Consider the following 23,617-nt stretch of genomic DNA (forward strand, 5'->3'; position numbering starts at 1 on the left):
CGGCTAGGACGGAACGTCTCGTGAGAAGTGTGAGTTCTCGCGGGAATTGCGTTCAAAACACCCTGGCGCTTTCCCGAAAGCTAGTTGAGTGGAAGGCGGGTGTTTCTGCAGTGAAGTGGAGTTACCGTCGCGAATCTGGGCGCTGTGAGCTGTCAGCACGAGCCGCCGGATGCAACAGCAAGAGAAAGGGGTGAGGAGAGAGGTCGGGCAAGGGACCTGGAGGGAGGTGCGCTTGGAGAGGAGCGGCGGAGGGCCGGCTTCTGGGGAGAGGAGAGCAGGGCCTAAGGAAAACCTGGGGCCTGGGTCTCTGCCGAGGCCTTGGGCGGAACAGCTTCTTCAGCGGAAGAAGTTCTTGTAAACTAAGTTGCGAGCCGGTCTCAATCTTACGCCCCCGGGGCTTCTGCGTCAATATGGAAGGCGGGATCCGTTGCCTGAGCCCTAGAATGGTAACAGACACTAGATGTGCACTATCCAGCCATATGTAGTAGGTCGAGTTGAGGAACGCTGTAAATGTAAAATACTGGATTTCGAAGACTGCACAAAAAGAGTAATGTCTCAGTTTTTATCATGATTACGTGTTAAAATATTTGGGATGTGTTGGGTTAAATAAAATGTTATTTAAATGAATTTCAATGTGGTTCCTGTAAATTAAAAATCACATACGTAGTTCGCATTATATTTCTGTTGGACAGCGTGCCCCTGACAGCTGCGTGTCACACTCTGCCCTAATTGCTTCTATTAGCTGGTTCAGTCTTGTTAAAACCCTATTAGGTAGATGTTACTGTTCTTGTTTTAGGGATGACAAGACAATAAATACGTTTTCCCAGTTCCTGCAGCCAGTGAGTAGTGGAGGTGGGGTTTAGAACTCAGGCAGCCTGATTCCCTGAGCTCCCAGTCTCCTTAATGTTTTGTGCGTGCTGTTGTTTCCCAGAAGCAATACAGAAAAGTGTTCAGGAGTACCAGGCTTTGGAGCTAGAGTCTGATTCCCAACTTGCTGAGCCACTTACTAGCTGATAATCCTGGGTAAGTTACTTAACCTTTGTTGCCTCAGTTTGCACATGTAAAGTGGGGAAATACCTGTATTTCACAGGCTTCTCGAGAGGATTAAATAAAATAATGTATGTGAAGCACCAAGCACAATGTCTGGCACATATCAGACACAATTGTTATTTGACCCTGACTATCTCTCTTTGCAGATTGATAGGTTAACTCTTACTCATCTATGAGGTCTCTGCAGAAAAGTCACCTCCTCAGGGAAACTTTTCTTGTCCATATTCTCTCATACTGCCCCCATTTCACTACCCAGGTTAGGACAGCTCCCTATGTTATAGGCTCTGATAGCACCATATATCTCTTTCTCTTGCACTTATCACACTTGTAACTTTACAGTTCAGTTATTTAGTACCTTTCCACTAATAAACTGTAAGATTGAGGAAGGTAAAGATATTGTCTAGTTTTGATGTCACCACTGTATCCTCAGCAATAGCACAGTACCCGACATATAATAGGGATTCCAGCAAATCTGAGTGAATGGGAGCTAATTTTTTGTCATCCCATTGCAGGATGGGATGTCTTGACATTAGCTCCAGTTTTTTCTTTGATAAATGCTGATGACAATAGTACTTAACTCAGGCCCATCAAGAGAATTAAGTAATACATTTGAAGCCCTCAGCCTAACAAATGGTAAATTCTCAGCAAATACAAACTACTGTTAACAGTTCAGCATTAGTAGCTGGCCTCGTCATGTTCTTGGGAAGGTATTGCGTTTTACAGCAATAATGCCAGCTCTGGATAACATAGCATACATTTTTTTTTTCCTTTCTCTTCTAAAACCTTGTATCTCTTCATCTTCATTCTTGGTTAAAGACCCTCCTTCCTCTCTCACTGATAAATTAAAGCAATTAGATGGGTACTTAAGAAGACTCTCACTACTTTACCTGCTTATCCGTGTCTCTACCCCTATGCTTTGCTTTTACTTACTTTTCAGTGAAATATTTGTACTCCTTTCTAAAATCAATCCCTGTACCTTGAATCTCTTTCTCTTTATTCATCACGTTAGCAGTTCTCCAGGTTTTTATATCATCAGTTTTTCTTTTCTCCTGAGTCTGTCCCATGACATACAACCATGCTGTTATTTTCAGGTAAGTTTTTATAAAATTTTAATAACTTAATTGTGTTCTAAAATTTTTTTATCTCAAAAAAACTTGAATCTACTTCTTTGCCAGCACTGACCTATTTATCTATTCTCCTATGCAGCCAAGCTGTACTTGCTGTCTCCTGTTCTCCTGTTCTCTCTCCAACCCATTATACTCAGGCTTTTGTCCCCATCTCTCCACCAAAACTGCTCTTAAGGGTACCAATGTCAGTGACCTCTGTGAATTCAAATCCTATGTCCAATTCTCAGTTTTCACCTTATTTGACTTAGCATTTGGCGAGTTGATCACCTCTTTCTCCTTCAGTCTTTTATTTATTGGCTTCCAAGACAACACAAACTCTTGATTTTTCATCCTATTTCACTGATCATACCTGAGTGTACTTTGCTGTCTTCTTTCCCACCTCTTAACAGAGTTAGTCCTCAATTCTCTTTAATTATGTTCATACTCTGGTGATACAAAAGCCCCAAATTTATGCTAATAACTCCTAAATTTGTATTTATCCCTCTCCTCCTCATATAGCCAACTGATTACTTGGCATTTTTCATATGCAAAACCTAAGAACCTGATTTTCTAAAACAATATTCACTCAAAATTTTTGATGCCTCAGCTGTTGACAAATCAATTCTACTAGTTGCTCAGACCAGGAGCCTTGGAGGCACTTTTGACCTCTCTTTTTCAAACATCCTACATTCCATTTGTCAGAAAATCATATTGGCTTTACCTTCAAAATATGCACAGAATCTTATCATTTCTTACCACCTCCTATGTCACCACCCTGTTGTGACTGTCTGTCTCACCTGGTCTTTCTACTTCCAACTTGCTCCCCTTCAAACTATTCAATATAGCAGCCAAAATGATCCATTTAAATGTATCAGATTTATATTTCAGACTTTGCAGTGACTCCCCATTTCATCAAGAGCAGAAGCCAAAGTTCTTAAAATGGCCGAATCTGCCTATTCTCCCCTATTATCTCTTCTGACCTAAACCCTATCTTGTCCATTCTTTGTATTCCTTTCTGTCTTAGTGTTACACTTCTGCCTAGAACATTCTTTCCTTAAATAGGTACATGGCTAACTCTCATCCAGAATGGAGCACAGCACATAAAAACATTCCAGAAATACCTTTTCTTGATTACGTTGACTTGAGACATGAGGGAACACCTTAATAATAGCTCTTTGAAAGCAAAGCTGAGTTTGAATGTGAACTAAGAGGCTGGAACCAATATGGAAAAGATGAGTGAGGTTGAGTTACAGTGGAATGTTTTTGGATATAATGTCAAGACTTTACTTGAAAATCTAAACTGAGATCAGTATTCTTTAATTGCTCTGAACATGGTTTTTATTTTGCACTCCCTCTTGTGAAGAACTAGGAAAATACTAGTGAGCCTGTTTCAGTAAAGTACATTTAATGTGTTCAGAAAGTTAACATTGTGAGAAACTGTGGACGTAGTAGTCCTTTCCTTACCTTATGAATTTTATTCAAAGCTACCTTTTTATATGTTCAATAGCAGTCATGCTACTATAAAATTCCTTAATTTATTTCATTGTTCTCTTAACTTGGTTACCTATATAGTCACATAATTATGAGACTCACCTTATCTTAGCATTTAAGGAACTTGAGTGCACAAGTGAAGAGCTTTCTGATACTGCATTTCTGAAAAGCAAAATGAAAAGTATTCACCTTTTTGCTATCTTTTATTTGGTCTCAAATCAGGTAACAAAGCCATCAGACCTCACTCTTAGAACAATAAGGTAAATTGGTAAATTTGGCCATTTAGAAGTCAGGAAGAAAATTTTTAATACTATATTTTTATATGTCAGTAGTATTAAGTGTGTGTGTGTAAACATATACATATATCTTTCATTGATATTGTATAGAGTTTTTTGTTTAAGCTTAAGTACTTTTATTTACTCTATTTGCAGTAGACTAAAAATAGGAAAAAAGTCATGGAGGCAGATATAATTGCAGATCTTCGATGCAAACTCAAAGAGGTTGAGGAAGAGCGACTGAGAGCTGCACAGTATGGTTTACAGCTTGTGGAGAGCCAGAATGAACTGCAGAATCAGTTGGATAAATGTCGTCATGAAATGATGACCGTGACTGAGGTAGGACTGTAGACTCCTCTGTTTACAAGGGTTTGCTTAGGTATCGAAGATTTGTGTTGTTTAGCAATTATTATTAATACTACTGTTGTTCTTTTTAAAGATTTTAGACCTAGCTTCCACTTACCCCATCCCCAACAAAGAGAAATGAATTAAATGAATTCCTAATATTCTTTCTGACCCAGTCTGTTCTGAGTGTGAAAAATCAAGTTATTTCTGTTTTTATTACATACTCAATTTTAGATTTTGTATTGTTTGCACTCTTCCTAAAAGACCTCACTTGTTTCATCACTTTAGATAACATCTAAATGCCCCATGACACTATGGCCAAGTCCTGAGTTATCCCCTAAAATTTAGACTTCTGGATTCAATTACCCACTAATAGACATCTCAAACTTGACATAAACAGAAAGAATAGTTGATTCCATGTCCACTAGCCAATCATTCTCTTGCAATTTTCTTTAGCTTACTTAGTAAATGTAATAACATTCATCCAATTGCTTAAGGCAAAAATCTAGTTTTACTCAATACCTGTCTGTACCTTACTTATCATATATAATCTGTTAGGAAGCTCTAAGAGCTTGACCTACAAAACATCTATCTATGCTACCTTAGTGCTAGTCCAGATCACTGTATCTCTCCCCTAGACTAGTACTGTGGGCTAACCAAGTTGCCTGCTTCCTTCATTGCCATTCATACCATTAATTTTTCACAGCAGCCAAGTACTCATTGAAATATATACAAAAGATCACATCACAGCCCTGCTATAAACATAAAACTGCTTCCGATGATGTTTACAACAAAATCTGAACTCCTCTCCTGGGTTTGCTGATTCCCTGTATGATCTGACCCCTGCCAACCTTTTGACCTCATCTTAAAATTATTCTCCCTTGTTCTTAGCTTCCCTAGTATTGCCATAGGAGCTTTACATGCCTCCAGCTGAGTTGTTCATTCTTTACTGTCATGGATTGAGTCCTCAAGCTTTAGACTTCTATTACGTCACCTCGGTAGAGAGGCCCTCCCTTAACTCAGTTTTATAAAGTTGCCATCATTCACTTAGTTCTCTGCAGTGCTAATTATCTCCACATTATAAGTTCCATGAAAGGGAGTTTTGTTTTTTTTATTCATTGCTGTATCCCTAATGTCTGGCACACATTTGAAAGAATGAATAAATCACTTTTATTTGTAAATGTTCAGTAACATATTTAAGCTTTCATCCCAAAATTTAAATATAGCAGGTAAAAGTAACTAATAGCAACCATTATTTTTTTATTTTTCACTTACTTGATCTAATTTTATTTTATCATATTTTTTAAAGATTGTTGAAGGAGTTTGAACTGATGCCCTTTTTGTCTTTACCTTTAAACTTCCCTGTCACTTAGCAAAGGCACACTTAAATACTCCTTTTGTCTCAGCACTGTATTTATTGAGGTAGTCATTTGTAAATATTCCTCAGATGACTACATCCTGAAAGTAAAGGCTAATTCAGTACTTCTCTTTATACCTAGTCCACTATTTCTTCGTTTTGTTAAGAGCTACAAGTAGAGGATAACATCAAACCAAGTAATTCTCAGTAGGAAAATATAAGTGCTATTAAACCTTTTTTGTTCTTTTTTTTTTCCTAGCAGAGATTACTATGGAGCATTTTTAAATTCCTTGATAGGGCATAGAAGCAATTACCTTATGGTAACATGCACTTGAATGTAGTTTCAAAATATCCCTCAGCTTTTTTAAGACTGATTAGCTACAATGTTATTCCAGATTAAACATGTGGTCATTACTTAGCAAACATATGAAACTAATGAAACAGTTGAAGGTAAGAACTGCTTATATGTGATGACTTTGTTATTTTTGTGTAATTGAATTATAATTGAATCTGTTTTCAGAATTATGAACAAGAAAAATACACTCTTCAGAGAGAAGTAGAGCTCAAGAGTCGAATGTTAGAAAGTTTGAGCTCTGAATGTGAAGCTATTAAACAACAACAAAAGATACACCTGGAGAAATTAGAAGAACAGTTGAGCAGAAGCCATGGACAGGAAGTGAATGAACTAAAAAATAAGGTTTGGGTATCTATATTTCACAACAAAAATGTTCCATGCTTATGCAGCAATCTGTAAATGTTGGGTGCACAGGTCCACTTATATGTGGATTTTTTTCAATAAATATATTGGAAAATTTTTGAAAATTTTGATAACTTGAAAAAATATTTTCTTTTCTCACTTTATTAAGAATACAGTATATATTGTTTATAATATATATAACATGCAAAATATGTGTCGACTATTTTTCTTATCTGTGAGGCTTCTTGTCAACAGTAGGTTATTAGTTAAGTTTGTGGGGAGTCAAAAGCCATATGCAGATTTTTGACTGCATGGGGCTCAGTACCCCTAAGTCCTACATTGTTCATGGGTATTTAATTTTGATAACTAAATTATTTGATCCAGAGTTTTAGTGACCAGATGACCTCTTTGCTTATAATGCATAGTATGGTAATATCCTCTCAGAAAGGCTAGTCCCCTAGCTTTCACTTCAACTAGTGGTACATTTTGTAATTCAACAAAAGAAACCAATAGTTTCTGGTCAATTTATGTACATTAGAATTGATGCTTTATAGTTTTTTAAATTGAAGATAAAGTAATACATACAATCTAATTCTTACAACTACAAAAGAGAAGTACCATTATTTCTTAAAACAGATGAGAAAATTAATGTTTAAACAAATGAGTAGGTTGGACAAAATTATAGAGCTAAAAATTATCAGTCAAGATTTGAACTGAGGCTTTCTGATTCCAAAGCCCATGTCACTGTACTTAGTCTCATGTTATGTTATACTGGCTTCATTTGCAAGTACAAAATAATTTTTAGTGATTGTCCATTCCCTTTTGGCACCGTTTTCTATACAATACCTTCAGGTTACTTCTAAGGAATCCTGAACTTTTATCATGGCTTCTTTCTGTATAGAGTCCATACTATGCAGACCCCTCTCTACCAAAAATTGTCTGAGTTTTTTCCTGTTTCCTCAGAAGTCTGTTTTCCAATTTTCTTTGTTTTAAGATTTTTCCATACTGGTAGCACCTGTATTTTTAATTAATTCCTTATTAAATTGGCTCTCTTTTTACGTGTTTTCTCACTTTAAGTACTACTATCAATTTAATTATATATTTGAGCTGATTATATTTCTTCGTAATATGCAGTAAAACAAACATAACTATTATAATATACTTTCATGTAGTACTTAGAATCATCTTGCTTAACCATTCTGGCAAGTAATAATCCAGCTTGTCTGAAACTAATCTGAGTTGAGAAATCAATGACTGATAATGATATATTCCTTCTTTTTTTCCTGGATATTATTTTCACTTAAGTGGTAGCTTTCATTACCTGAACAAAAATGTATAACATAGGAAATACTCAGAGTCTGTGGCAAGGCCAATTATAGAGATGGCTTTTTGGTGGACAAAGACTAAATCAGTGTAAAAAAGTATTTTCGGTCTACTAATGTTCTCAAAACAGTTGTGCCAAGAATTTAGTTTTATTTGACATCTTTCTTTCACTTATTTCTCACATTTAACCCATTAGTAAATTCTGAGAACTTGGCCTACAAAACATTTATCATCCAGATCACTGTCATCTCCTAGACTGCTACTATAGCCTTTTGCCCAGATAGCCTGCTTCCATCATTGCCATCATGTCATTCATTCTTTACATAGTAGCCACAGTGGTCAGGAATCCATACCTACTCTGATTACTTGTATGGATTGTTTGTACGTTTATAAAACAAGGCATGTCACTCTCTGTTAAAAGATGATTAGCCTTGGCCAAATAGGAAACCATAATAGTTTCATCATGCTGTAAGTTTGATTAAATCAGTGATGTTTTTCAGGAAGATGGCCATATATCAACATAGATCATTCAGCTGAAATTTTTATTTCACACCATGAAAATAGAAAAAGGAAAATCAGGCTAAGAGGCTCTTATTTTTTAAATAGAAAACAAATACAAGGATAAATTCTAAGAACACTGACACCTTATTGAAGATAATTCAATTACTTGATCATCATACACCTGGACATCAAGTAAAAGCTTTTTATTGATAACAAAAACCATTTAGTGAGTGTCAGGCAGGTGATGTTTTAACCATCCAGTCTCAATTGAGAGCCTCACAATAACCCAAAGATGATAGGTCAAATCATTTACCAGTTTTAAATATGAGGAATGAAACTGAGATATGTTTAACATAGGCCTGACCCTAAAGCTTCACTGTTGTATAAGTTTGTTCGCTTTAAGCTTAATAGTCTTGGTCTTCTAAGATTTGAAACTTGACATGTTAAAAAGAGTAAATAGTTTTGTTCAGCTTGACCATCTTTCAAAGCAGTTAAGGTACCTGTAGGTACCAGAATACTGTATATTCTGATTACCTTTTGATGTTTTAAGATTGTGATTTTTTTCCTTTTTAGTTAGAAAAGCTGAAAGCAGAATTAGATGAAGCTAGGCTTAGTGAAAAGCAGCTGAAGCACAAAGTGGATCACCAGAAGGAACTCCTCTCCTGTAAATCAGAGGAAATGCGGATAATGTCTGAACGTGTGCATGAAAGCATGTCTTCAGAGATGCTGGCTCTTCAAATTGAGCTGACTGAAATGGAAAGTATGAAGGTAATTTTTTGGCATAGAGACGTTTCCTCGGATCCTAGTTGGTGTCATAAAAGCCCAATATAAGACATTATTCCCATGGAAGTTGATATGCATATGGATGTAAATTTTTTCATTTCAGCCTGAGGTTAATTAAAAATTAAAACCTTAAATTCATAGGAAAGACAGACAGTCTCTAGAGTTTTATTTAGGTGCCTACTGAAAAATTTAGTAGTTTTTATTATTAGGCTCCTTACAACCTTTGATTAGTTTTTTTGATTGGATAAACTGCTGATGGATAAACTGAACAGCTGCAAATGAAGGATTATTCAGGAGAGTTTCCTCTTTGTCAATTCCTGTTGAATAGACCACCCTCAAAGAAGAAGTGAATGAACTACAGTACAGACAGGAACAACTGGAACTTCTTAGTACTAATCTACTGCGCCAGGTGGACCGGCTTAAAGAAGAAAAAGAGGAGCGGGAGAAAGAAGCAGTTGCATACTATAATGCCTTAGAGGTATTATGTTTACAGTAATTTCATCTTTTCAATTTATAGTAACTTGTTCCTTTACTAATCTAACCTCTATTAGCTAAATTGTTTTCTTTTGAATTTAGAAAGCTCGTGTAGCAAATCAAGATCTTCAGGTACAGTTAGACCAGGCACTCCAGCAAGCCTTGGACCCCAGTAGTAAAGGCAACTCTTTGTTTGCAGAGGTACTTAGAAATATTCTGTTGATTAAATCGGCATTTCACATAATATAAGAGTAATTAAGCATGTTGATATTTTCTAGGTGGAAGATCGAAGGGCAGCAATGGAACGTCAGCTTATCAGTATGAAAGTCAAATACCAGTCACTAAAGAAGCAAAATGCATTTAATAGAGAACAGATGCAAAGAATGAAGGTATAGAATTGTCACTGTGAAAGGTTTATTAAGCCTATTTTGTATCAGCATTACATGTACAAATATGTCAAAGAAAGCATCTTTTCCTTTAAGGAGTGTACTTATATAGTTGTTTCTAGAACTGCCTGATTATAGAAGAAAATCAGTATTTTTAAATTGAGCAAAAAATCTATTTATTTACAAAAAGTAACTATAGTAGTAGTATATTTAGCATCCATTGATTGGTTGATTTTTTTAGCCTTGCCAGAGAGGTACAAATCCATGGAGTGGAGGAAAAAATAAATAAAAAAGTTTTTATTTCCTGTTAACCTGATATCTTTCCAAGTATAGCCCTAAGGTTCCTTTTTCAGCTAAAACTAGCTCCCTTACCATTCTTCAGTCCTCCCTTAAAGGCTTATGTAGAGTAAGATTTGTACTTCCTTTCCTTGCTGTTCCTTAAGTTAAGCATATAGGCCCTTTAATTTTAAGGGTTTGTTAGTCATCATTTTAGTCGAACAGATGGTAACATAGAAACTGGTGTAAGAAAGATTCTGGTGTTGTACCAGCCTCTAGAATACTGAGCCCTGACCTGTTAATGCCTAATTGGTAACTGGAAGTCTGGATGGCTTCCTGCCTTTTATTCAGGATGGTGAGGTACACCAAACAAATAGGAAAGGTCAGTGATTAAGCTTTGGTATTAGAAGAACTTGGATTGAATCCTTGCTATTCCTGAATTTTGACTTGCTAGCTATGTGACCTTGGACAAGTATTTTTACTTTACAGAGTATCAGTAATCTCATCTGTAAAGTGGGATGACAGAACCTGTCTCTTAGAATTACTGTGGAGTTAAAGCATAGTAAAATGTTTACATAGTACTTGGCAAATAAGGAAGTGCTGACTTAATAAACAGTTACAGTTTATTTCTAAGGATTTTAACTATGCTGCTTGGTTTACTGAGGCTCTTTGCTCTCTGGCAATTATTTCTTTGTAAATTTTCTCACATTTGCTTCTTGTTTTCTTCCAGCATTTCTTGGACTGATACTATTAATCTCCCAATGTTCCCATGATATCTCATACTGGTGTGTGTGCTTTAGACACAAGTAGCATTTTGAACCTTCTTAGACTAAATGCGTCAGCATTCTGAGATAAGAAAAAGTAAATCCTCAAAAATGTCAGAAGTCATCTCTCTGTTTTCTTTGTAACCATAACTGCAATCTCATATCATTGTTTGTTTTGGTCAAAACTATATTTTAAACTAATTGATAACTTTTAGAACTCCAGACATTTCTGAAAGCAGAAAGGAGTGCTAGGTTTAGATTCTAGTTAATTTCCTTCTGATTGCTGTGCAACTCCAGGTTTAGGTGGAGTCATAATTATGTAAGTTGATTGCTGCTCTTAAAAACTAAATTTTTTTATATTTGTGTTGAAGACTGCCTCTACAGCCTTAGATTGCCTTTTGCCTTTGCTTTACATCCTTGTCGTTTGTGAATCTCATGTTTGTGCATGTGAGCAGCTAATTATTTTTCCCAGTTAATACTATTGAAACTAATTAATATTTGGAGAAACCCCATCAGACCCTTAATGAGAATGCATATGATGAGTATAGCATTGCAGCATTTGGCCAGGCTTATTTGCCAGCTAAGTGATACTTCTAGATCATAACCATGCAGTTCAATTTTATGTTTCACAGAAGTGTAAATCATTGTTAAGACATCAGATATCACTCATAAGTAGTCAAAATAAGTGCCCAAGTTATGTCTGTAACTAAACTTATTGATATAAATGTTTTCAAATTATTACATTATCAAACTAGAAATAGTTGGTTTAATTTCCAAAACTAGTTCACAGAAATATAGTTCAAAATATGAAATGTACCAAAAATATGGTTATCAGAATCTCCCTTTCCCTACTCAACTTTATTGGGGTTTACGGTTAAATTTTTTTTTCTAGTTACAAATTGCCACATTGCTACAAATGAAAGGGTCTCAAACTGAATTTGAGCAGCAGGAACGGTTGCTTGCCATGTTGGAGCAGAAGAATGGTGAAATTAAGCATCTCTTAGGTGAAATTAGAAATCTGGAGAAATTTAAGGTATGTGTAACACCATTAAAAAATGCAGCTAAATTTGGGTTCAATATATTAATACTTTTAACTTGAAGAAGTTTCTTTATTATATAATTAACTCAGAGTTTTAACTGAGATTTGACCAATATTTAAATTGCTTTTTTCTTGTAATTACTTTTTGCTTTTCAATGTTATTGGCTATTGCTTGTTTTAGTAGAGTCAAACTTGCCTCCCCCATATTTGTTGTTACTGTTTTACCTCAAAGTGCCATATCTTTAGTGTAATACTCAGTAAATTGTAACACACATATACCCACTTAGAATTACCACCCATCTCATCATATAGAATAGAATGTCAGTTGGCAGGCATATATGACCTACTAGTGAGCTCAGTGCTATGCTTTGAAAATTATGGCTTTAAGTCAGGGTGTTAATCTGCAATCTCTAAAATTGTTTACAAGTGTTTAAGCAGATTTGTATTTTTCTTCCCTAAAGAAATTGTACAGAGATTATTACATCAGAATTTTAGAAAGTGGGCACCAAAAATAACTTTATGTATCTCCACTCTTTTTCATAAAATTTTCTAATTTATGACTTTATCATGAAGGCCAGAACTCAACCCAGTATTTACTTTTCCCATGTTAAAAGCCAGCAGAAGGAAACCAGAGGATAAAGGTGCTGTTAGAAGCATAGGCTTTGGATTGAAATGTGAGTTTAGATTCTCTCTTCTCAGTTTACTTGCCTATGCATCTTGAGCCAGTTCCCTTATCTTTAAAAGAGGAATGCTCATTCTTACAGCTATGTCAAAAGGTAAATAAGTTAAGGGATAATGCTTAGCCCAAGTGCCTGCCATACAATAAACATTCAATTATGGGGTAACTGATATTATTATAAATAAAATTTACTAACCTAATTTGTAATTTATTTTAAATAATAAGAATTGTTGTTTTTTTTAGAGTTTATGTGAAAATATGGAATCTAAGCCTTCAGCCAACTCTAATGCTCTGGAAGATAACACTTACTACACAGATTTACTTCAGATAAAGCTTGACAACTTAAAGTAAGTGTTGGGTGGATGGAAAGATGGCTTCTTTTTGACTTGCTTATAACAAATAGTATCAGTAACTACAAATATTTGTGTGTTTTTTTTGTTTTGTTTTTTTTGTAGATAATTATTTTTCAAATATTTGTTTTTAAATTGTCAAAAGAAATTTTCAGAAAAGAAAGGAAACAAAAATACTTTTGTGCAACAAATGACATTTATTCAATAGATAATTAGTGCTGATTATTGAAGGAAAAATACTTTCAACGAATAATTAAATGTTTTTACTTCTTTGTGTTTATTTTTTTTAGATTGGTAGGTGAAAGGAACTTTAATGTAAAAAATGTTCTTATAATCTAAGTTTTTCAAAAATATCACATAATTTAAAACTTAAAGGAATTCATTTATACATGCGTAAATGTGGAAAAAATATTTTCCCCCTTTGTCCATTTCCTTGGAAGAATTGAGGAGGTTTTTTTAATTTGAAAGTACTATTATTTTTTATTGAGGTACATACAAAAAAACACAAATTTTAGTGTACAACTCAGTGAGTTTTGACATGAGTATGTACTATATAACCATCACCCAGATCAAGATATCAAACATTGTCACTAATTTTTTTTGCCCCTTAACCTCTTTGACCCATCCCTCCACCCCTTTTCCCTATGGCAGCCAGCATTTATGAGTTTATCTGTTTTGTTTGATTGTTCGTTTGTTTTGTTTCTCAGATTCCACATATAAATGATATATGGTATTTATCTAACTTATGAAAAGTGCTGTTGCTAAAAATTATTTTGTTTATTGTTTCTTTGTTTCTGAAAACTTCAAGGAAATGCATTTTTAACAAAGATTTCAAATACATAAAAGGTTTGTACTATTACACTTATTTATATTGTATGTTATTTTAATGTCCCTTGGTTCTCCTTTTTTATCTATATAGCAAAGAAAGTGAAAGCACTAAAGGTGAATTATCCATACAGAGAATGAAAGCATTATTTGAGAGCCAGCGGGCTCTGGATATTGAACGAAAACTTTTTGCAAATGAAAGATGCCTCCAGGTTTCCCAAAGTGAAAATATGAAACTGAGAGCTAAACTAGATGAGATAAAACTGAAGTATGAACCTGAAGGTGTGTATGTCTCATATATTTTGTCTTTTTTTAAATTGTCAGAAGCTCTGAGAAATCAAATTTTTTTATTACTACAGCTTTATGCAAATCCCTTTACAAACTAATTTGGGGTATATATTTCATAAAACATATTTACTGCTATAAAATTTATAGAAAATTCACAGACAACTGGGTATTGGATGTGCATGAATATAATAGGTACTCTTTTGGATCTCTTTATATTAGAACCTTGACATTTGGGACTTTTACATTTAAGATTGCAGTATCTTATGTAATACCAAAGAGTTTGATTTTGGTGACGCAACTGATATCTGGGAGCTATGTTAGTAAATACTGTTTATAGGAAATTAAAATAATGAAGATGTAAACAAGATAGGTATTTATTCCTCCCCCTCATACAAGTCTGGAGGAGGCATTCCAGGACAGGTTAGAGTATCAGAATTTAGGCTTTATTTGCATTGTTCATCAGTAGACCTCTCTGAGCAGAAATTAGTCATGTGGTCTCATCTGCATGTAAGAAAAGCTGAGAAATGCAGTCTTTTTCTCAGGGTATTGTTCCCAACTAACTTTGGGGATTTTTTTTTTTGGAAGTATAATTAATATACAATACCCTATTAGTTTCAGGTGAACATAATAATGATTTGGTATTTTTATCCATTATGAAATCCCCATAGTAAGTCCAGTTGCCATCTGCCACCATACAAAGTTACTACAACATTATTGACTATGTTCTTGGGAATTCTATTATTAAGAAAGAATAGTAGTACAGATATTAGAAGACAGCTAGGAAGTCTAATCACCAAGGTAGAAAATAGCCTAGCCATGAACATATTATACACTGAAAAGAGTGATTTCACTGTATGCAAATTAAAAATAAAAGGCCAAATGTTAAAAAGTTTAAGAATGTGACAGCTTTTAGACCAAAAAATGTGTTGTTACATGTTTGGGGTTATAGATTTTCAGCCAGTGTTTGCCCCTACACTGTTCACATGTCTTAGACTCTCTCTTCATTATTATGTTAATGACTCCAGAGTTAGAGTCTGAACAATAGTGCAGGAGTTGTCATCAATGGTAAGGTCTTTTAAAAGTTTCTGTTTTTAATAACTTCTCTTTCTCTCACCCTTTTTCTCTTCCCTGATTCTAATAGGCTTTCCTAATTAAGAATTATCCATTATGAATTTCAAAAGTCTGATGAATTGAACACAGCAAAGAGATAGGAAGAAATGTAGTTTCAATGAAGTGCAAGATGCAATGAAATGTAGTTTCAATGAAGTGCAATGATATGGGTTTCAAAGAAGTGCAAGAAAAAGAAAAAATAATGACTTAAAAAGAGTAGTGTACCACACATCCAACCATAGTTTCTCCAACTTTTGCTAACATTTTTATTTTGAAAATAAAAGATACACTGGAATGGGGGGTAGGCAGAAGGTACTAGAGCAGTTAATTTAGTGACTATGTTTATGGATCTGCGAAGGGGATGGAATGATGTTATGTTAGGTATTGTGGGTAGGTTATTGCAGTAGTTTGCAGTGATACATAATATGATTTGAACTGGGGAAATATCCATGGTAGAAGCACTCAGATTTTGAATATTAATAGGCACAAATAACAATATTCAGAGAATTTGACCTTTTTTCATTTAATCCTTATAACACACAATCTTGAGTGAAATGGGTCCTTTTACAAATAAGGAAAATAAAGCTCAGAGGGGTTAACTATTTCCCCAAGGTTATCCAGCTGGAAAATGCTAGTACTTGGATTTGTACCTTGATTCCTTGATTCTTAGCTACAGTATATTTCCTCTTTTCCACACCGAGATCGTAGGAGGCATACAACTTTTATCACAATACCAGAAGACAAAATTTAAATGTTCATTCCAAGAGGCAAACATACTGAGTTCCCAAAGAAAAAATTATAGCCAGATAACCTTTAAAAGTTAGTTAATGGAGTCCATGAAAAAAAAGAATAAAAGACAGAAACAATATATTTCAATAAGGTGGGGAGTTGGTTTTAAAAGAATGGAAGAAAGGGAAAAGCTATAACTGGTTCTTTCTTTTTATGTTGAATCTTTGTTTTGACTTACTGACCGGATATATTTTTAATGTTTTTTATTCTCAGAGAAAATTGAAGTGCCTGTAGTCAAAAAAAGGCGTGAAGTACTGCCTGTGGATATAACCACCTGTAACAATATATGTGCTGTTGGGGAAGAAGTTTATAGATTACCATCTCAGAAGGAGGAGGCACAGTCCTGTCCTAGCAATTTAGAAGATAACTTGCAGTTAGAAAAGACAGTTTTTATAAATACACCAGGAGTCATTCTCTCTCCTCACAAAGATCTGTCCATGGATATTCAGCCAATGAAGGAAAAGAAATGTGTGAAACTTACAGAAGTTCCAGCTGACTCTGAAGGCTTAAGTGAAAGAAGTGGAAACACCCCTAACTCTCCCAGGTCAGTGTCCTCTTTTCTTCAAGGCAAACAGCAGACCTCTCCATCTCTTCTCTATCGCTGCATGAACTGTGCTATCTGTTTTTTTATCTATTTTCTTAGTATTGCATGTAGTATAATTCCTCAATTTCATCTGCCTACCTTCAACTTTTCTAAAACTTTAAGAAAGACTAAAATGATTGCAAGGGGAAAGGACTCCTGAATAAGGGAATTATTTTTAAAAGTTATACTTTTCTGTTTAATGAAACAGAAATATCACAGTCTGGTACATCACTGGATGTTTTGTTGGTTTGAATAAATACATGGTTTTTTCCCTGGCTCGAGAGGGGCCTTGAAAAAATTAGCTTACCTCCTACAAGAGCTTTCCAGTAATCTAAAAAGTTTCAGCCTTACAGAAAACTTTTAGGCTAAATTTTTGTGGTTTTTGAAATTGTTTATTCTAAACCTTCAAGAATGAGCTTTGGTATGTATTTTGATATTTTTAAATAGCAAACGTAATTCATTTTCATTTCATACCAAAACTTTAAAGCCTCTAGTTCCTGTGTATTTGAGTTTGTGACTAAAAGAGAAAGTGTCAGACATGTATATATGTAGGAATTAATGTTTTATGGGTCTTATCCTTAAAAAACAAATTAATAGAGGTCAGGAGGTAAGAGAAGGTAAGTGGAAGGACAAGGTAGGTAACAGTGAGGCTAGAGTGGAATAAGATAAAAGTTCTGGATGTGCACAGCAGCACAGAGTGGGGAAAAAGTGAATGAGGAAGATGGAGAAGGTAAAAAAAGATAACATGATGAAGGATGTCTTTATGCAACAGAATGACAGATGCATTTAAAATAATTTCTTTAGACATTTAAAAAATGAGGCATTTTGATATGTAAATAGCTTGGATAATCTGCTATGAAAGGAGGTCTTTAAATTGCTACTAGGGCTACATCAGTCTTTGATGGATGGGGACAGAATAAGACATTTTACTGATGTGCATTTGCATTGAAATAGTAAGACATAGCCCACCTTATGTAAAAGAGCTTTTTGTGTATTTTATCTGATTTCTCTTCCAAATGTTCAGTGCTACTAAGTGTGTAGTACTCTATTAAGTGTGAGAGCATTTCCACAATGTTGGCTGCTATTATTATAAGGAGGAGTAATTGAGTACTCCATTCCTTACATTTTTATGTAATAACATTATAAGCCACATAAAACAAAAGCTTGATATTCTCAAGGAAAAAGTAACTTCAGATGAATGATATCTCCCACACACATGTTCTCTAGGAAGTTTTCTAATGAATTCAACAGGTTATGCTTGTATATATGTAATTCACTGTGTAAGTGTGCTTGCCCATTGTTTATTTCTGGAGGAGGGTTTCCACAATTGATCAGTGAAAACCTTTCTATCTGTGTTGTCTTCGTTACTTTTTCTGCCTTTTTTGCTTGGTAAAAATTATGTATTTAGCTACTTGTTTGACTCAAAGTAAGTAGCACATTGCAATTTTTTTATCTTGCTAGTTAAAGAGAAACAAATAAAATGCCACAAAACATGTGTTTTTGTGTGTGTGATTCTATCTGCTAACTTAAGACGTTTCCAACCTTTTGCTTTATGCATGATTAACTTAGACACACAATCCTATGATAATATTGTAACTATAAACAGGTTTTATTGAGGACTTCACTACTTCATGCATTATAAATTTCATTGATGCCCTTTCTATAAAATATCTTTATAGGTTTTTAAAAATATTTCTCCTCTGTTTATCTTTTATTAAATTATTGTTCTGCTAGTTGAAACTCTATTTTAGTTTTTTCTAATGAGACAAATAGATAACTATTCATGCAGCCCAGGATTTCATGTTATTTTTATCTTGCATTTGCCTTTTATATGTCATGTTACATTAAAATAGTGCTCTAGCATTTACATATTTTTTGTTAGGTGTGCTTATCATGATAGGCACCCCTATTATATTTTAGTTCTTAATTTAAACTTTGTCATGACTTTATCAGCCCTGAAGGTATTTCTTCAGATATTTAAAAAACTAAGTCTACTGATACTAAAAAACTCTTTGAGAGGCAGTGACTAGTTTTCTTAATGGTACTGGACTCAACTGTAATTTTTTTCCTCATGTACCAAAAAAAACCACCTCACCATGTCTCATTAAAGGCCCATTATAAGAGAAGATTGTTTCTTCTTTAATTTTTCTTAATTGCATTTGAATTCAGAGTGGATGCTTTAATGCCTATAGGTTAGCTGCTGAATCAAGACTTCAAACAGAAGTTAAAGAAGGGAAAGAAGCTGCAAGGAAATTGGAAAAAGAAACTTATAAGAAATCACACCCCATTCTATACGTGTCCTCCAAATCAACTCCAGAGACCCAGTGCCCTCAGCAGTAAAGACTTTTCTTTAATGAGAGTAAGGTACCACTTACCCAAAAGGTTGCTTTGGAGCTTAGATAAGATTGTCTTTACCTGAAGTACCACCTGCTAGGTTATTACCTTCCATTCACTATGCCAGGACCCTGCATTTTATGCTCCTTTGACCAAATGTTTAAACTTTGGTTGTGATTCTAACTGGGATAATGCATTAAATGATTACCCTTTATGGAGCTTCTATTAATCACAGTGAATAAACTATTAACTGAAGGAAAGTGTTATTATAAGTCTATTTGTTGCATTTTGTATGGATTTTTTAAATGATACTAACACATACATTCAGAGCCATATATTTAAGAAGGGAACAGTGAAACCATTGACCTATTATATTTTCCTGTGTACTTAGTTTTTCATTACATTGTAAAAATAAAAATCTTGTTTTAAAAATGATATCATATTGTGACTGGATTTTCTCAGTGTTTAAAGCACCTCTGTTCATTTTTGTATTCATACACGTGATTTAAATTTTATGTCTCAAGCATATGAAAAAAGTAGTTTTGAAACTTTAAATAAAACTGCAATAATTTACCCCCTTTCTATTTTCTTACTCTGTATAAATAACAGGATGTTACCAAAGGGAATAAAGAAGAAACTTCAGAGATTCTTAATTCCCTGGTACGTGTGTGTGTGTGTGTGTGTCTGTGTGTGTATAACTTATTTACATAATTTTATATATACATGCACATATAAAACATATTTTTAATTCTAAACTTCCCAAAGAGTTTTTTCCTTTAAATGATTACAGCCTGGTCTATAACTTAATTTCATATATCCTATAGATGGGTATATTAGTCTATATGGAGAGAGAGAGAGGGAGAGATATTTTAAAGACTTGGCTTATGTCATTACGGAGGCTTGCAAGTCCAAAATCTGCAGGGTGGACCAGCAGAGTGGAGACCCAAGGAAGAGCCAGTGTTACAGCTCAAATCCAAAGGCTGGCTGCTGCAGAGTCCACCTTGCTCAGGAGAGGTCAGTCTTGTTCTGTCCAAGACTTCAGCTAATTCCATGCACAGGCCCACTCACATTAAAGAAGTCAATATACTTTACTGAAAATCAACAGATTTAAATGTTAATCTTATCCAAAACCACTCTCACAGAAACATCCAGAACATTTGACTACCCATCTAGGTTCTGTGGCCCAGCCAAGGTGACACATGAGTCTACCATCACAGTGGGTTACATTAGGTAAATCTATTGAAATATATTGGGTAAAAGGAAATTGCCTCTCATTTATGAATAAATCAAATAAGCTTCTAATTTTAATTTGCTACAAAAAAGATACTCTAAGAAAATTACAAATTTCATGTTAAGTAATATCTCTTGTAAAAAGAACTAGCTGAGGGCACTAGGGAACAAATAATTTTAAGCTGAGAATAATAACAAATAAATGACCATATTCATTGCATAGTATAGAATGTACATCAATTCCTCACAATGTTGAGTTTTTATTATGGGCTATGTGGTAGGGGAGCAAAAGAAAGCAAGCCTTCAGATGAATAGTGGTAGTGGTGATATTATTAGTAATAATAGTTATATATAACATTTGAATAAATTAATATGTCAGGCACTCTTCTAAGTCCTTTCATTTTATAGGTGAGGAAACCAAGGCCTCAGATTATTTGTCCAAGGACACAGGGGTAAGTATATGATGAAGAAAAAGTGTAGAGGTTGTAATAACAGAGAATACAAAGTGCTGTAGGAACAGAAGGAAACAAATTGCCTGAGGGCTTTTCATATTTTGGTTATTTTTAAGCTGAGATAGTTTGAGAGGTTTCCTAAGGTACAGAGAGAATAAGAGTATTGCTAGAAAGAGCTGTTCAAAGAATAAGGCATAAAGCAACATCTCTAATTCAGTAAACTGAAGACTTCGAAGTGGATAGAGGTATAGGACTTGTGACAATCAGTAATAGTGAATTGAATCTGAAGAGAGAGCTAAGAGACATGAAGAGCTTGAGTTAGGAAAAGCTGTTGTACCAACAAAAACTTACACAGACCCATAAACAAATTTAGCAACTGTGATTGAAGGTTGAAAAGGGATGGCAAGAGAACCTTATCTATCAAGCCTCTGCTTTATCACCCTTAAGAGACTGAGGCAATGCCTACTGAGTCTTGAGTCTTTTAAGAATAATTTTGAAAAAATACACATTTTAAAAAGTCACCACTGGAGGTGTTAGAAAGCAACTGAATAACTGATAAAACAACCAACTGAATAAATTGAAAAGGTTGAATAATTCAGTTTATTTTTAGTAAAAACACTAGAGACATTGCCACTCACTTATGAATAAATCAAATAAGCTAATTTTAATTTGCTACAAAAAACATACTCTAAGAAAATTACGCATTTCATGTTAAGTAATATCTCTTGAAAAGAACTAGCTGCAGGCTGTAGGGAACAAATAATTTTAACCTGGGGATAATAACAAATACATGGATACAGAAGAAAATAAGAATGGCTATCTGGTAATCCAGATAGGAAATACAGGTGCAAACTGAGGCAGTATTAGTGGGAATGTTGAGTGCTGAATGGATTTAAGAAATAAGAAGCAGAGTGGTCAAGAGTTGTTGGCAAAGTAATATGTGGGGTTCTGAGAGAAAAGGGTACATCTGACGTGAGTGGAAAGGTGGTAGGTAATAGGAGTGGGAGGTATTTGCTTTGATGAGTACTTTTATTGAAGTACTGTGTAGTGTCCATGTTGGTGGTAAGGGATGTGTTTGTTTTTTTATGTATCCAAAAATAGTAAGTCTGTTTATCAAAACCTTATTTTTGTAAGAAAAGTGTAAGACTAACATAACTATTCTAGTAGGCATTGCTTTTCCTCATCATTCAAACAGTGGCCTTGTGGTCAAATATAATCAGAGCCTTGATTTTTTCCATTTTCACTGATTAGATATAATAAGCTCTGTATAGGCCTGAAACAAAGATGGCAAGATAATTATATTTTGTCTCCCCAAATAAGGTGTTGATGGAAGGGATCTAATGTTTTTTTTATTTGTTAGATGCTTTGCTTATGTTACGTCTCAGTACTACACAATATAGCATAAAGTTAATATTGTAGCATGTGTAATTAGACTATCTGAATTCAAATCTCAACTTCTCCATATAAATATTAGACCTAGGCAAGTTTATAACTCTGGGAATTGTTTGTTTAGGTAACAATTCTTAAATATTTTTAAATAATTATGTAAAATATGTATCCAAAGTAAAATCTATAAAACTATATTTAGAGAAATCTAACTTCTATCCCTGTTTCTTCCTCTTACAGGGAAGCATTTAAGTTTTGTGGCTTTTTTTCCCTTTTATCCCTTATGTAGCAGATATAGATAGGTAGTAGGTAAGTCAAATCTTCATCCTCTTTCTTAGATAAACATAGAATATTGAGTAACATTAGAGAAAAATTGTGGATAGGAAGCACCAAAAATCCATTCCTCTGTAAAAGGGACTGTCAGAATCAGTTTCACTGGACTCTAGAAAATAATCAAGGTCTTACAGCAACCAGGTGAACAGTTAATCAAGAAAAATGAGCTGAGTTTTGGCATTTCAGGAAATCTTTGATGAATCACTAGCTGACCACTAAGCTAATGGAATAGAGAGTTCAGTGGCCACATATAAAAAAGAACACAAAAGGATGTTTTATTGCCCTTGTCTAGCTTGGATTAACACATAGTCTACAGGCACACACCTGATCATCTACATTTGCTCTCTTACAACACTAAACTATGTTTTCTACCTTTATGTTGTATCTACCTACCACTTCAGCATCTTATTAAAAATAATAAAGAGAGAAATGTGGTATCCACATATAAATCAAGTATAAAAATCAAATGTGTATTCATATTTGAACTGACTGTTTATAGTTCATAATGCATGAGCAAAACCAAAAGTTTCTGTGATGACTGCCCTTGTACTGTTCACCATGTAACTTATTCACTATGTAAGAATTTGTTCTCCATGTAAGAACTTGTTCGTTATGCTTCAGAAGATTGGAGACTGACGAAAATTAGGCTTGGGGTGGATTAATGATTGTGCATTGAGCATTGACTCCCCTATACAGAATTTTATTGTTGTTAACAACCATTTGATCAATAAAAATGAGAGATGCCCTAACAACAACAACCAAGAAAAAGTACACACTTCCAATTGTAAAATAAATAAGCAACCGGGATGTAATGTATAGCATAAGGAATATAGTCAAAATATTGTAACAACTTGGTATGGTGATAGCTGGTACTTAGAATTATCATGTATATAAATGTTGAATCACTGTGTTGTACACCTGAAACTAATGTAATGTAATACTGTGTGTCAACTACCCTTCAATAAAAAATAATTATAAAAAAAAAAAAAAAAAAAAAAAAGAACACAAAATATACAAAATTGGTGCAGAAGTCATTTAAAAAATTATAGCAACAACACGAAGCAGCAAAAGCAATCTGGAAATTGATTTTCCGAGTTGTCACATACTCAAAATACCTATTTTTCGACAAGACAATTACAGGACAAGCAGGAAACAGAAAGTATGACCCATACATAGAAAAAAGTTAATAAACTGTCCATGAGGAAGCCCAGATATTGGACTTTATTAAAAACTTTTTATCAACAATTTTACATATGTTCAAATTGCTACTAGAAACTATGAACAAAGAACAGAAGGAAGCCATGAGAACAATGCCCAATAGATACTATCAATAGAGAGATAGAAATTATAAAAATGAGCCAGATAGAAACTCTAGAGTTGAAGAGTACAGT

At 34.3% G+C, this 23,617-nt stretch overlaps 1 protein-coding gene across 3 annotated transcripts; it reads left to right on the forward strand.

The window, feature by feature from the left end:
- Positions 1–43: 43 nt before the first annotated feature.
- On the forward strand, positions 44–19,260 carry SPDL1 (spindle apparatus coiled-coil protein 1). Of its 3 annotated transcripts, none has more exons than XM_036884796.2 (12): positions 47–190; positions 4,079–4,261; positions 6,145–6,321; positions 8,719–8,913; positions 9,257–9,406; positions 9,505–9,603; positions 9,681–9,791; positions 11,721–11,861; positions 12,790–12,893; positions 13,816–14,003; positions 16,122–16,452; positions 18,684–19,260. In XM_036884796.2, exons 2-12 carry the CDS (start codon positions 4,103–4,105, stop codon positions 18,829–18,831), a joined length of 1,803 nt encoding a protein of 600 aa, XP_036740691.2. In that variant the 5' UTR covers positions 47–190; positions 4,079–4,102; the 3' UTR covers positions 18,832–19,260. The 3 variants fall into 3 exon arrangements, with proteins under 3 accessions (XP_036740690.2, XP_036740691.2, XP_057347572.1); XM_057491589.1 differs by lacking the exon at positions 18,684–19,260 and adding an exon at positions 932–1,023 and having other exon boundaries at positions 55–190; positions 16,122–18,654; XM_036884795.2 differs by lacking the exon at positions 18,684–19,260 and having other exon boundaries at positions 44–190; positions 16,122–18,653.
- Positions 19,261–23,617: the final 4,357 nt, after the last annotated feature.

The sequence above is a fragment of the Manis pentadactyla genome, chromosome 2, assembly GCF_030020395.1.
Source record: "Manis pentadactyla isolate mManPen7 chromosome 2, mManPen7.hap1, whole genome shotgun sequence".
NCBI classification, from domain to species: Eukaryota; Metazoa; Chordata; class Mammalia; order Pholidota; family Manidae; genus Manis; species Manis pentadactyla.